Source organism: Pelodiscus sinensis, chromosome 2, assembly GCF_052426305.1.
Source record: "Pelodiscus sinensis isolate ZL-2025 chromosome 2, ASM5242630v1, whole genome shotgun sequence".
Classification (NCBI taxonomy): domain Eukaryota; kingdom Metazoa; phylum Chordata; order Testudines; family Trionychidae; genus Pelodiscus; species Pelodiscus sinensis.
Genome location: NC_143053.1, coordinates 160,292,296 through 160,305,042, shown reverse-complemented (window position 1 = coordinate 160,305,042; position 12,747 = coordinate 160,292,296). Strand labels below are relative to the sequence as shown.

General features: G+C 40.4%; 1 protein-coding gene across 1 annotated transcript in view; it reads left to right on the top strand.

The window, feature by feature from the left end:
- ABCA13 (ATP binding cassette subfamily A member 13) overlaps positions 1-12,747 on the top strand; it is a 267,673-nt gene that overhangs the window by 208,669 nt on the left and 46,257 nt on the right. The window contains exons 52-54 of the mRNA XM_006136374.5: positions 340-593; positions 2,582-2,774; positions 6,172-6,281. Of these exons, the coding sequence (XP_006136436.4) occupies positions 340-593; positions 2,582-2,774; positions 6,172-6,281 (557 nt within the window). The remainder of the gene's footprint in view (positions 1-339; positions 594-2,581; positions 2,775-6,171; positions 6,282-12,747) is intronic.

The following is a 12,747-nucleotide window of genomic DNA, read 5'->3' as shown; positions in this document are numbered from 1 at the left end:
AAACCCCCGGTGTCAGCAGGACCTGACAGTGACCCGGGAGCTCTGGCTGGGGAATCTTGGTGGTGGGGCCAGGTGAACCCAAACCCATAAACTAGGCACCACACAAACTTAGAGCAGGAAATCTCTATCCAAAATAAATTGTGAACTACAATTGCATATGCACTTAAGTTTTCAAAATTGTGAAATGATTGAGGACCTGCTTCTTATCTTTCAGTTCTGTAAACAAGAATAGACTCCACTAATTCTGCTTAGACTTAGCTTAATTTTCAATTGCTAAGAGATTTAACATTTTCTCCTCCTTGTTTTTGCCAAACCTCACCCAGTTCCTTTCTTTTGCAGAGTTTTCAGAATATCTACAACATCCTCAAATGGGCTTTCATTGTTTTCCCACAATTCTGCTTGGGTCAGGGTTTACTAGAGCTTTCCTACAATCAGATCAAGTTTGACCTGACAAGCAGCTTTGGAATTGACTCTTATGTGAGTCCTTTTGAGATGAATTTCCTGGGTTGGATCTTTGTGGCAATGGCCTTGCAGGGCACAGTTATTCTCCTCCTGAGATTTCTGCTACACTGGGATCTGTTCCAGAAAACCAGGTATGTAGTGTGTATTATTTATACTCTGCTTTCATGGACACTGACTGATTTCCCAAAGGCAGAAGAAGATTAAGTCCTTCTGAAAACAAGAAGATAGACTATCTGATGATTAGTCTGTTTGGCTCTAATGAGCACATGCATTATGGTTTCTATTTCTGTATCTTTATTAGCCTCCTAAGCTGGGAAAGAGAATTTCAAAAGTTACTCAAATAAACCAGATGGAAGAATGTGTTCAGTTATTTGATTAACTTATAAACCATGAGCAGTTTTCCATGAAGTTCCTTAGCTCTAATAGCAATTCTGTTGCAGCATCTACAGAAGGAATTTTGCCATTATTATAATATTTTAGATTTTCTCTATTTAACATTAATTGCTTGACTCCAGGAGGCAGAATTTCCAGGAAAGCTGTGTTGGTAACAAATGACCAGTCTCTGATGTCCACTCCTCCTCCTTTTCCCATGAACCAATGTACTGAAAGATCATGTTGGAAACAAGCAGTCTTCTCCTTGTCCTTTTAAAATGCTTCTGATAGCTTGTCTTTATTGTGAAACATTTTATCAGTAATAACTGCGTCCTGCCCTAAGTATGGTCCGTCTTGTAATATGATGAATTCTACTAATCTCTGCTTCTGAAGTTTGATCCTGCTGCCCCTGAACCTGTCTACTCTGCAGAGGCTTGCTCTAGACCTGTTTTTGCATGGGAAAAATGATAGGACAGAGCATGAGGATAGAGATGACAAAGGGTACTTATATGCTTCAAAACCACCTGCACACAGTAGATTTGTGTAGAATTACTGATGGCTTAGGCAGCATTATTTCCCATTTTGTGACTTAGCTCTGTGAAATTAGAGAGAATTGTAGTAGGCACTGAGCCCATGGCAGTCTACTAGACTTGACACACTGCTATATATGGAGAGACAAGAGGCTAGGACATGCCAAGGTTAGAGGCTGTCATCTCTGTGGTCTTTAGCCTTCATCTTGTGCTGCCATTTTGGACCAGAGAGGGAGTATGCACTTTATACTCACATTTTGTGCATCTTCAACTGCTTTTACTCAACAGGGGGGTATCTGGGCTATACAATAGTTTAGCATTCCGCTTTCCTTATTTGTGAGGATCCCAGAACCAGGCAGGCAAAGTGTGTGTTAAATAAGAGTCCCTTGAAAAGTTTCTAAAAGCCACCTGATATTTCCAGCTTCTCCAGCAGAATCTTTCTCATGGCCAGGCCAATGTCATGGCAGGCTTTAGTTTTTAATTATTTTAATAGAACAGACAAAGTGTTTCTATTCTGTGGGTTACCTATGTACCTGCCTGTTTTGCTTATGTCTCTTATCCCTGTTTTTCCATTGGTTGTGTATATCTATGTTATAAAAGAATGAGGCGAGTATTCATCAAAAAAGTTGCATTGTGGACTCATACTTTAAAGTAATTTTATTTTGTATCTTAAAAACATTCCTAGGTGCATTTCACTCTGTGCAGACTTCTCTCCATGCTCAAATGGCATTTCAGTCTAACTTCAGTTCGCCGATTTCCCCTAAGAAATATGTTATTTCCTTCCATAAAAAAATGAAATACAGACCATGTTTGCCAGAATGAATGAAAATTGCAGAGCAAATGTGTAGGGGTTGCTGTGAAGCATTGGATCCCGTTGAGATTTGAATGGATGAACTTTAATGTAGCAAAAGCTTTGGAACTTGCTGGAAAAATACTAAAGAAACAATTTTTATCAATTGGTCAGCCTGTGAAAATTCAAATGCTGCATGTGTTAACAAATGGAGCCCAGGCTCCAAAACAAACTATATTTTGGTTCCATTAACATTTATGAGTTTGGGATCTTTTTTGTTCTGATTTGGGTTGATTTTTTCCCCTGAAATGTCAGGAATATTTGTAGAACTAAAAGTTGTTTCCCTGCCATCTCTAATATGCACAGAAGTGCTCTTTTTAGTGATCCACTAAATGACACTGTAAAATTTGCCATCTTTTCTTCTCAGGACTCATTGTTCCATCAGCAGCCCAGTCAGTCCTTCTGAGGATGAGGATGTAGAAGTGGAGCAAAAGAGGCTCTTTGGTGGAAAAACTCAAAATGATATCCTCCTATTGTACAATCTCAGGAAATGTTATCGAGGTTTCAGCAAGAAAAAAACCGCTGTAAAAGACATTAGCTTGGGGATACCAAGGGGAGAGGTAAAAGATTCTATTGCTTTGCTTTTCATTTCTCTTCAGAAAAAAAGAATAAAAACCCACACAATTTTGTAATCATGGGCAATTGTTCTGGCATGTTGAGAGAGTCTGAAATCAAAGCTCTCTGGTTGCTAGCAGATGCCTTCCAATAGCAGTAATTTCTGAGAAATCGATATTGTTGAGCAGAATTGAAAGTACTGCCACGGAGTGTTAACATTTTAGAAGCAATTGTTGGTGATTGATATATTACTTTCTGGTGTACGTTTCTTTTGTGTATATGTGTGTACATTGCATCAGAGAGCACTATTTTTTGGCTTGTTTTTTATGGAGATGTTGTATGGATTAGAGTAACCTAAAAGATAAAAAGCAACATAGATTTACAGTCAGTTCTTATTTGGAAGTATTGTTTATGCAAAAACTACACTGCATATCTTGTTAACAATTCACAGACCGTAAACTAAACTCTGAATTATCATTGAGTTTTGTCTGAGTTACAAACAGGATTGCCCTTAAGATTTATGAGGCCCTATGCAGTGTTATTAAACTGGTGCCCCTATGGCAGCCAAGGAGAAGGGGGAGATGATTTTTTGGCGATGTGATTTTTATAATTTTCAGCAGCACGCCAATGAAATATTTTTAAAACAAATTGTAAACTAAGGTCCTGAATACTAACACAGTAAATTCAACAAATGATCTGGTAGCACTTTATAGACTAACAAAACATGTAGATGGTATCATGAGCTTTTGTGGGCACAGCCCACTTCTTCAGATGACCAGAGTTATGAATTTAGGATGTGCAGACCCAGAATAAATGGGGGAGAGGGGAGAAGGAAAAAAAGGAAGGGGGCGGGAAACAAGGAGCAGAAGATATGAAAATATCAAAGGGAAAAACAAGTAGGCAGAACTGGTAAACTCAGAAGCTGACAGGGATTGGCAAGTGCCTGTTAAATGGCTTGATTATCACTTGAATGGCTCTTTCAAAGCTTCTCCTAATAGGTCTCACTGGCTTTTTCACTTTTAAGTTAACTAGATTCTCTTCAGAGGAAGCAGAGCCACAGAACAGGGGTAAGAAGAAGTATTAGGAAGCATTGAGACCCAGTGATGCCCAAATTTACGGGTTCCCTACATAACTGCATATTTTGCATATGGTTAGGGATGGCTCTGGTTAGGAAAGGGTTTAAAACCAAAAAGGATTTCAGCCTGTGGAAACAGTCCCAGTATATGTTAATGAATGCAAACCTAAATCTGAATCTTTAAACAGTGGACCCTAAGATGTCAGAGAAATGTTAATTAGTTTTTCCAGTTTTAAGATGCACGTGGAGGTTTAACTTCTAAAAATGCATGTGAGGAATTATTGCCTTTATTCCATAAATGCTGACAAGGAAGGGAGGGAATATCCTGGTTCCTCATAACCAGTTGGAGGAGGTGAGACACAAGTGCATGACACTGTGGGTTTCAGTGATCAACTGCTATGAAAAATGGCAAACACAAAACTCATTATTGCTAATGTAAGCCTACATATCAGACTTTTAATTAAAACATAGATAAAAGTATAAATAGTGTAATTAAAATAACATACACCACTAGAATGCAAGCCTTGTTGTAGCATGGATACATGTTGCAGTGCTTATCTCAATGACATGGATGTGCAGAAGGTTCTACCCTGCTATTAGCACATACTGTGCAGTGCTGGGTTTGGGGCACACTTGGTTAGCACATTTCAAACACTGCCAACCACAATATTGACCTGTTAGTGTACCACATGCTAAGGAACAACATGAAAGGCCTCAGTGCTTGTAAAAATTAAATTATCTCATTACTGTCACATCAGCTGCAGATACGTAGTCGAATGTGCATACAACCTAACTTCTAGCGCCTCTTTAAGACACTGTCCTACAACCTGTGCACCTCCCTCCAAATTCCAGGCAAGTTGATATATTTTGGGTGGGGAGAGTGGCAAATTGAACAGCTCATAGCTGATCCCTTCATGATCATCCTTGCCCCCTGAGGTGGCTGTTAATGTACTCAATGTGGTGCAAAGAGCAACATCTGAGTTTTGGGTTCTAGTTGTTTGATAGGAAGGTGAGCACATTTGATCATTAGAGAATAATATAGTTGTTTCATCAAACAACCTTATGCCTGCCCTGGTAGCCTCATTCCCAATGCAGCCCTTTTCTGATGTGGTAACTGAGGGTATGTCTAGACTGTGGATTTTTTTCTGGGACACCAGAGTTCTCCTGAGAAATCTCTGCTATGTCCAAGGAAAAATCTGCTCTTCCCAAAAAAAATTCAGAAGAGCAGATGCGTTTTTTCGGCATCCCTGTAAACCTTGCTCTCTAAGGAAGAAGGGATGTTCCAAAAAAGGGTTTTTTCCCCTTATTTGGCCCAGTGTAGATGGACCAAATGTCAGAAAAGCCTCTTTTGAAAAAAGAAGTGAAAAAAGATATGCAAATTGTGGTTTGCAATTTGTGTATCTTTTTCCAGAAGAACTGTGTAGTCTAGACACAGCCTGAGACATGGCAAGGAATTATAAAGATGTGCAATGTTTCAGTACACATGCATTCTGAAGGGTGGATAAAGCAGATTTAAATCTTCATTCTGCAGTGATGTCAGTGAAAAAATTGTATTTCAAGACCGCCCACAACACTGTGGGAAAAGAGGTGAGATGTTGCAAAGTGGGATTTAGGAAATTTCTGAAAACTTTATCAACAGTAATCAAAAAATATTTTTATTACATTGTGTTTTATGTCTGAATTCTTTTTTAAAATGAATTCAGAGGTACTGGGTGGGTGGATGTGTAAGGGTGTACACGCAGACACACACGGGCTGTGTCTAGACTGCATCCTTTTTGCGGAAAAGGGATGCAGATTAGACACAGCGCAATTGCAAATGAAGCGGGTATTTAAATCTCCCCCCCGCTTCATTTGCATGAACATGGCTGCCGCTTTTTTCCGGCTCGGGGCTTTGCCGGCAAAAAGCACCAGTCTAGACGGGGATCTTTCGGAAAATAAAGCCTTTTCCGAAAGATCCCTTATTCCTCTTAAAATCAGGGATAAAAACCATGTTCATGCAAATGAAGCGGGAGAGATTTAAATCCCCGCTTCATTTGCAATTGCGCTGTGTCTAATCTGCATCCTTTCTCCGTGAAAGGGGTGCAGTCTAGACACAGCCACGGAGTATTAGAGTATGCGCCTTAGAGACAGAGGAGTGTGCATGTGTATGAAAATATGCATTCCCATGTCACTAGGTGATTTTGAAATGTACACACCCACATGTGTGTTCTCCACAAAACTAGTGCATGAGTGGGGAAAAAAAACAAAACCAGGATGAAATGTTAATGTTCTTAGTTGTGATATCGCTTACAGATAATGATTACTTTTTTTCTTCCCTCCACTCTTAGTGCTTCGGGCTCCTGGGAGTAAATGGTGCTGGGAAAAGCACAACATTTAAGATGCTGACTGGAGACATCACCCCATCTGGGGGGCGTGCTGTTATCAAAACTCCTACAGGGTAAATAGCATAGAGCTGGATCAGAATACTGTTACTTGATTATAAGGCTTATGATCAAACCTACAGAAGCCTCAGCATGCTTCGAGGTCTTTATACTGTATTCTAAGGAGTTGTTTGTGCCCTTTCACAATTCACCACACACCACAATATTACAAAGTCTATGGTGCCAAACAAAAAAAAACTTTTAAATCCAGCTGATTGAGTTAAGCAATTTGAACATTATTTAGTTTTGTCTGGCAGCTCAGTTAATTGGGAATGGGTTGGCTAAATAGCAATAGAGTGGGAGGTTGGAAATATAAGAACAGGTGCACAAACGCACATCCCCATAAATCAATACCAGACCAAAAGATTTTCACTGTTTGGCTCATTAGCAGCACTAGGAAGGGCTAATTTCTAAATGCTTAGCAGAACCCCCGGATTCATCAATGAATCATTAAGTGCAAGGAAGAGCAGGGGACACCGTTCCCTCCGGCATAGAGTTATTAACGCTGGCCACACTGATTGCCTTGATTTTGGTGCTCTTCATTTGCAGTGTTTTTATTTTCAAGGAGTTATATGTAAAATGTAAATAAAAAAACAACCCAAAAATAAATGTTAATATACCAAAACTCCTATAAGCCAAGTGTAGGAAAAATTTAGATGGAGAGTGATTGAAAAGATTAAGATATTATAGTTTTAAAAAGGAGAATAAAATGTGTCATGCCAGTGGTTAAATGAAAAAGTTTGTAGCCCTGAATGTATATAATGTATGTATGCCCATGTCTTCAAAACTGCATATTAGAACAGGCAAGTGGTAATGAGGAAGCTGTCACCATAGGTCAGAGATTCAGTTGTAAAGCATTTGTCGACCGTATTTGGAGAATGAGTGAATAGAATACCAAAACAAGTGGTAAGAGGAAACTAATAGTGATTTATGGCTGCGTCCACTTTTACTTTCCCTCTCCCCCACTGTTACCTTAATGCTTTAGCGTCTACTGCTAAGGCAGGCTGACCAGCCTAGTGTTGTCAGTTGAAAAATGTGCACTCACTCTCTTTGAGACTCTCTCTTATGACCAGATTGACCAGATGCCTGCTGAGAGAGGGAGAGAGGATGGGGGGGAAGCATACAGAGGTGGCCTACAGATGTGGCTGGTGCTGTGAGAGAGAGAGAGAGAGAGAGAGAGAGAGAGAGTGCTCAGTGGTGGCTGTTGCTGTGAGGCACTCATAATTTCCCAAGAAGCCACTTAGAATAGCTTTGGGAGAATGTTCTGACAGGTGAGGATTGCTGGAACACACCAGCAGTTTGGCCACATTCCCTTTCTCCAACCATGCTCCCTTCATTGGATGTACGCGGCTTGAAATTTCCCCAGGCAGCATTCACTCTAACCTTCCTCCAGTGCTTTTAGTAATTTTCTGATGTTGACTGTGATCAGATGAAATTGTTGGTGAAATTGAAAAGCCAGAAAGATTGGGGTGTGTGACTGTGGTGTGTGTCTCACTTGAGCTAAGGTTGAATGCAGGAAAATAAGGAGACAAACAAAAATGTCTATGGGGAGGTATAACATGAGTTTAACTTGTTCTCTTCTTGATCAATCACTCTTTTTGATGTAATTGAAAAATTGACCCAGTTTAAAAAGAACATTAATAAAATGCCTCCTCCATCCAAGCCACACAGTTAAACAAGAAATGCCGACACAAGGAAATTGGCTATTTTGAGTTATTTTGGTTTTCTAGTTGGAGAGTGTCATAAATGTTTCCCAGTTCCAGAATTTTCTAAACTGCAGTCTCAGTTAAACCTTACAGAAAATAGAATGTCAGTGACCAAATCCTGGCTCTTTAACTACCACATTTATGTGAGTCTGTAGAGGCAAAAACAACATTGAAAGTTCACCGAGTCATAGAAAGGCTTCTGCTCCTCTAATTTGTTGTGCACTGAAAGATGCTCTCCAAGGACTCTGTGTGCACTCAGTAGTTTCTCTTACATCAAGGAAAGTCAGTTGTAAATTTCCAAAAAAAATTTTTTTCTCCTAAGTTTAAAGGTCTGTTTACCAAGAGTAAATGTGCCCCGTATAAAGAAAAGGGGGAAAGCGGCTGCATTTTATTTGTGCATGAATAGTCCATGGGCAAATGTGGAGACAAGTGGGAGCCGGGGGGAGTGCACAAAGTCTTCTCTTTTCCCTGCTTTCCCTTTCCTCCTCCCCACCACCCACAAGGCAGTTTAAGGCCCAAGCATTCCTCCTGCAGAAGAGAGTAGGGTGGGACCCGGGCCTCACACTCCACTCTCACTGGTTGCCAGCCATCTCAAATTCTTTGCCACTGGGAGCAGCCACTGATAGACTACCTGGGCAGTGGCTCGAAGAAACACTCTTGCTTATAGTGTGTGTGGCTGAAATGAGCACACATCCTGTATCTCAAGATTTTTTCATCTTTATCTTGGGAAGATTTTACAAACCTCTGTTTCAGCACTACCATTTAGCTTAAGTTTATCTCATGAAAAACAGCTGAAAGTACTACTTTTAATGGTCATTTCCTACACAGTACACAATCTACAGGATATGTCATGAAAAAAGAAGCTGAATCCTTCCTCCACAATTAGATGTTGCGTATCCCTCCCTGTCCTGGTTTACTATGTACGTGTTAAGTTATTGGTATAGATATTTGACAATCCAATTGATATTACTAAAAGGAAGAGATAATTTAAAAAAGAATCCAAAACAGCTCAAAAGGCCTCATAACAATTAAATATTTTCCTACATGCCTTTATATTGCAATATGATAATGCAAACTGAAATAAGGAAATCAGAAATGGCCAAATGCACTAGTGGAGTAATTCTATTGACGTCATTGTAACAGCACGATTGAATTTGACCCAACATCTTTTATACCAAAAGTCCATTGGTTAGGCCCAGAAATTTAAGACAAGATTTTCAAAAGTACCCAGTAATTTGTTTTGGTCTACCTGAACTAAAGGTGCCTTATTTTCAGAAAGCGCCTCATGCCACTCACCCGCTGAAAAATAAAGCCCCCTTTAAGTTGGTACTCAAAAAATAGGCACAGTTGGAAATCTTGAATTTAAAATTTGGTTGTCTATTTTTTAAAAGACAACAATGTATTTGAAAATGTTCATATGAAAGGAAGCTTTTTTCATGTATTTAAAAAATAAGCATTGAAAATCATTTTGTAAATGTTAGAGGAAACCCAAAACAAAAAGCACTGCAAAGTACATGAAAACCAAAGAAAAAAAGGAGTCCTCAAGTTTCACTATTCAAGTTGGGCAAAATGCATTAAAAGGTGGAAAGAAATAATATTTTCAAATGTCATGCATATTGAAAAATACAAGTTGTTATTGATAAGGCACCTTGTTTTTAAATAAATGGGGCCAAATTTATCTGTCCTAAAATTCCACAGTTTACAATAATATCTTCTTAGGGATGTATGTGTCCCATAATTTTTATTACAATACTATTTCTTTAATGCAACCCAAAGTAGAAGTGTATTTCAAGTGGTCTCTGTGCCTTTACTGTGATAGGTTTCACTGACACAATAAATGTGTTTCAGTAGGAAATTCAAAGGTCCACAATCAGTTCACCAAATAATTGCATTTTTTATTTTAGCGTTCCTCCTTGGATGTGAAGGCTGTAAGCAAATAATGTGGTTTTACTACCAAGTTCTAGCTGTAATTAATCACTCCAATAAAAATATTCCTGAAAAATACAAATTTAGTAGTAATTACAACCAAACATGACACAATAATAGCAATGTACCACTTAAAAATGGTTTTGCCTTTTTTCATAGTGTGCACCTCAGTAGCATGGACATAATTCAGTGACACAGTCATCCAATTTATATATACAACTGATTGTTATATACCAGTAATGCTTTCCAGTTAGTCCTTAGAAAACAAACGATAGGCCAAACCAAGGAACAATATTACAAGCAGTCGCTCTGGAAGATGTGACTCTGTGGAATACTGTAACTCCCATTGACAGAGATCAGAAATATTAAAAGAGCAATACAAGACACAACCAGAATAAAAATCATATTAAAAAATTTAAAATATCCTTACCTATATTAAAATAATGACACTATAACATATATTAGGAAAATCTGGCTACATATTCAGTTTTTGAACAATATCTGTACACCCTTGCCATCAACAATATGATACTGGATTCTCATACTGTAAGGAATAGAATTGTATAACATGTACTCTTAAAAGCAAACATGTACGATATATAGAATGTCTAAATGGTAAACAAAAGGAGACCATAGTGTCCCCCATTTAGGTACCACTGCTAGAAACTAAATATCACTTCCATGCCACACAAATAGGCATTATATCTCTCTGCTATTTTCTTAGATATTTTAGCTGCCTTGTTCCCCCCCCAACTCAGTTATCCTCCTTTACTTTGCCCCAACTTTCTTCAAGGAGCGTCAATGACCCTGCTTCTAAAGAGGGCTAGACAGAAATCCCACAGGAGGATGTCAAAGCATTTTCAAATATTAGCCAGAGACCAGCATAAGAGACCTTGACAATTGCTTTGGATCTTACTTTACAGATGCTTAAGCTTAAATCTCAGCATATATTAGTGTTTGAGTGCTTTGACAAATAGTCATGAATTTAAGCTTGTGGTTAAGGCAAAGCCCGTGTTTAAGTGGTTTACTGATTTGGAGTCTGATTGGCAAGGATTAGACAGGATGAGTAGAAGTTGACCTATTGAAACCAATGGACAAAATAATTAACATCTGACACTCCTTCCAATATGACTGATTTAATTTCCCTTTCATGCATTGTGGTGTACAGACAGATTCTCTATTACAGAAAGCCCCATTCGTATTTGAACTAGAAGTCACTTTTTATCTACGCTCTTGGATTAAAAGATCATTAGGCCAGAGGGTACCTCTCCAAAGATGAGAAACTACAGTATTTATTTTCAACCATATCTGGGGCTATTTTCATGGTTATGATATTCAGCTTGATAAATAATTAAAAATGTAATTCAAATAGCTTCACTTCAAAAGCAGAATAAATTTGCATCAATATAATGGATGAGATGACTGTTGTAACAGTGTATATCAGCATAATTTGTTTAATTATAACTAAGCAATAGTTACATTAATTATATTTTTAACCGTAGTATTTTTATCATGTTAATTGAGCATTAGTATGCACTGAATTAAATGTGGAGTAATAAGCACAATGGAGTTCCTAACTACTTTTATGATTTGTAAATTTGTATTTCATTTTGACTAATTAATGGAATTTATCTCTCTGTTGAAGCCAATGCTAGTACCGGATTTTATCACTGCCTTTACTTTATGCTTGGACTTCCTGAAAGAGGTTGCAAAAATCAAACTAAGTGTAAATTAATGTCAACAATAAAGCATGTTTCCCAGCCCAAAAGAGGGGGATTTATAGAGGAACTCTGCTTAGGCCAATTAGAGCACCTTTAAAAATCAGCCCTTAGATGTTCAAAAGCTATCATTGATAACATTTTGGGAGATAAAGGCTCAAATCCTGGTTGACTACAGGCAGTCCCCGGGCTACGTACAAGATAGGGACTGTAGGTTTGTTCTTAAGTTGAATCTGTATGTAAGTCGGAACTGGCGTCCAGATTCAGCCGCTGCTGAAACTGATCAGTTTCAACAGCGGCTGAATCTGGACGCCAGTTCTGACTTACATACAGATTCAACTTAAGAACCCCAGGCATCCCCAAGTCAGCTGCTGCTGAAACTGATCAGCGGCTGATTCCAGGAAGCCCGGGGCAGGGGCTTCCTGTAGTCAGCCACTGGTCAGTTTCAGCAGCGGCTGACTTGGGGACGCCTGGGGCAGAGCAGCTGGGGTGCTGCTGGGTTGGTCCAGTAGCACCGCCGCTCCTCGGCGCTACTGGACCAACCCAGCAGCACCCAAGCTGCTCTGCCCCAGGCGTCCTGATTCAGCCGCTGCTGAATCTGACCAGCAGTGGCTGACTCAGGACGCCTGGGGCAGAACAGCTGGGGTGCTGCCCGGTTGGTCCAGTAGCGCCCAGAGCGGCACTACGGGACCAACTGGCAGCGCCCCAGCTGCTGTACCACAGGTGTCCGGAGCAAAGCCACGGAGCACGGGGGCAGCGGGACAGCCCAGACGCGCCGTGGCTGTCCTGCTTCCCGCGGGCTCCGTGGCTTTGCTCTGCTTTGCTCCCCGTCCCCCTGGTCTGCAGACCAGGGGGACGGGGAGCAAAGCGGCGGAACACGCGGGCAGCGGACAGCCCAGATGCGTCTGGGCTGTCAGCTGGCCGCGTCCTCCGCGGCTTTGCTCTGCTTTGCCCCCCGCCCCCCTGGTCTGCAGACCAGGGGGATGGGGGGGGCAAAGCAGAGCCAAGCCGCGGAGGACGCGGCCAGCTGACAGCTGTCAGCTGACCGAGCGCTCCGCGGCTTGGCTCTGCTTTGCCCCCCCCCTCCCCCTGGTCTGCAGACCGGGGGGGGGGCAAAGCAGAGCCAAGCCGCG